The 1,710-nt window shown below is 58.3% G+C and overlaps 1 protein-coding gene across 1 annotated transcript in view; it reads right to left on the bottom strand.

The window, feature by feature from the left end:
• Positions 1 to 295: 295 nt before the first annotated feature.
• Positions 296 to 1,710, bottom strand: part of LOC113215635 (uncharacterized) — a 3,781-nt gene continuing 2,366 nt past the window's right edge. The window contains exons 3-4 of the mRNA XM_052269480.1: positions 1,329 to 1,704; positions 296 to 633 (exon numbers count right to left, since the gene is read on the bottom strand). Coding sequence (XP_052125440.1) covers positions 482 to 633; positions 1,329 to 1,704 — 528 coding nt within the window. The 3' untranslated portion in view covers positions 296 to 481. The remainder of the gene's footprint in view (positions 634 to 1,328; positions 1,705 to 1,710) is intronic.

Below are 1,710 nucleotides of genomic sequence, written 5' to 3'. Positions count from 1 at the left end.
AGAAGCAGGAGCGGGCATCGAGCATCGGACATCACTACTACTTGTAAGAAGGCAACATTAACTTACCAGGTTATTGCTGGTTGGCCCCGCGCACTTTTGTTGTTTGTTATATCTTACCGCCTGCGTGGGTTTGCCTATCGTCAAATCAAGGCGCCTTACGGCCCCGGTCGAATAGGCAGCCCACACACACGTCCGGTACAGTATAGCTATAAACGCAGTAGTGTAATCAGCCATGTGTGCACTCCGGCTCTTGGCTTCACGAATAATCTTTGGTGCGAGATGACAAAGAAACACATTTCACAATAATACCGCTAAGATTTATTTCATAAATACATACATCAAAATCACAAGGAGAAATAAAGTTAAAAAATATGTACAGTGATCTAAGCCGATCGTGTTGCCTCCGGACAGTCTTTTTATTTAGTAAACTATTCGTTTCGTTTTTATCGCTAAAGTTCTTCACGTTCTTGGCCTGATGTGATTAATCCCGCACCAAGTACTGCACTGGCACCTTCGCCAGGAGCTTGTTGGCGATGCTCATGAACACCTCCGCCAGCTTAAGGCGGAGCTGGGGCATCATGGCCTCCAGGACCTCATGTCCGTTACTCCGCAGGAACAAGTTGGTCGCCTCGGCTGGAAAAAAACAGAACAAAACGAAAAAGTCAATAAATAAAACAGGGAGTCATTAACGGGGAACGCAGTCCGGGTAGGTGTGTGGCAGTGCCCCCCCCCCCTCTTCCTCCAAACCACACGAGCGGCTCCCCATTCGCCCGACAGGTAGGCAATCTGTTCTTCACGGGGCAGCGACCTCCTCCCCACCACGCTCGGCCTGGCGTACGAGGGGCTGCCAGACTCTCAGGCGTGGGGTGAGGAGCCGAAGGTGCTGCCACCTCCTGGCCGCGCAGCTACCTGATTCTCTGGTGGACTCCCTACTCCTCCAGCACGCTAGCAGAAGCGCAGGACTGGCTGAGTGCCTCCCCGGCGCAGCCCTCCGCGTGAACCTCCCCAGCAGCACGAGGGGCTGCCCTCTAGCCCGGCGTTGCAGCCGCCAATGACGCGTTTATCCCCCCATGGAAAGATGTAGAATGTGTCGCCCAACTCCCGGGCGTATGGTCGGGTGCAGGAGGGGCCGACCGCCTCTCAGCCTCCCAGGTGGGTGAGGTGCCGGATGGGCTGCCCACCTCTAAGGCGTAGGGTGAGACGTCGGAGGTGCTGCCAAGGTACTGGGGGCGCAACTACCCACTTCTCTGGCGGACTCCTAGCTCCAGCCCGCGCCCGGCCCACTCACTGGCTACCCACGGGCCGCCTTCGTCACGACCGAAACTCACTTAGGATGGCGTTGTTGTTGAAGGCGCGCTTGATGCCCATGTTGACGTCCCGTATCTTGAGGTCCACGTTGAGCTTGTCGACGCGCAGGAAGTCGCGGCCGCCGGCGCCCCGGGCGGTGCTGGTGGTGCCGCGCAGCACGGCGGTGACGCCCGCCAGCGCCGCGTGGAAGGAGCCCTTCCCGGAGGCGGGGATGATGATGAGGACGCCGGAGGACGTGTAGTCGGCGTTAATGCGCAGCTGGGGGATGCGGATCTGCAGGTCGAATGGCGCGCCCTTCTCGCTCAGCCTGCAGCAGAGGACGGCGATGATCTGACAATCTCCGGGGGAATAACAAACTGACGGGGACAACGCCAGCCTTCCCGTGGGTCTCCCCCCCCCCCC

The sequence above is a fragment of the Frankliniella occidentalis genome, unplaced genomic scaffold (genome assembly GCF_000697945.3).
Source record: "Frankliniella occidentalis isolate FOCC.00 unplaced genomic scaffold, Focc_3.1 Scaffold94, whole genome shotgun sequence".
Classification (NCBI taxonomy): domain Eukaryota; kingdom Metazoa; phylum Arthropoda; class Insecta; order Thysanoptera; family Thripidae; genus Frankliniella; species Frankliniella occidentalis.
This window is presented reverse-complemented; position numbering and strand designations above follow the sequence as displayed.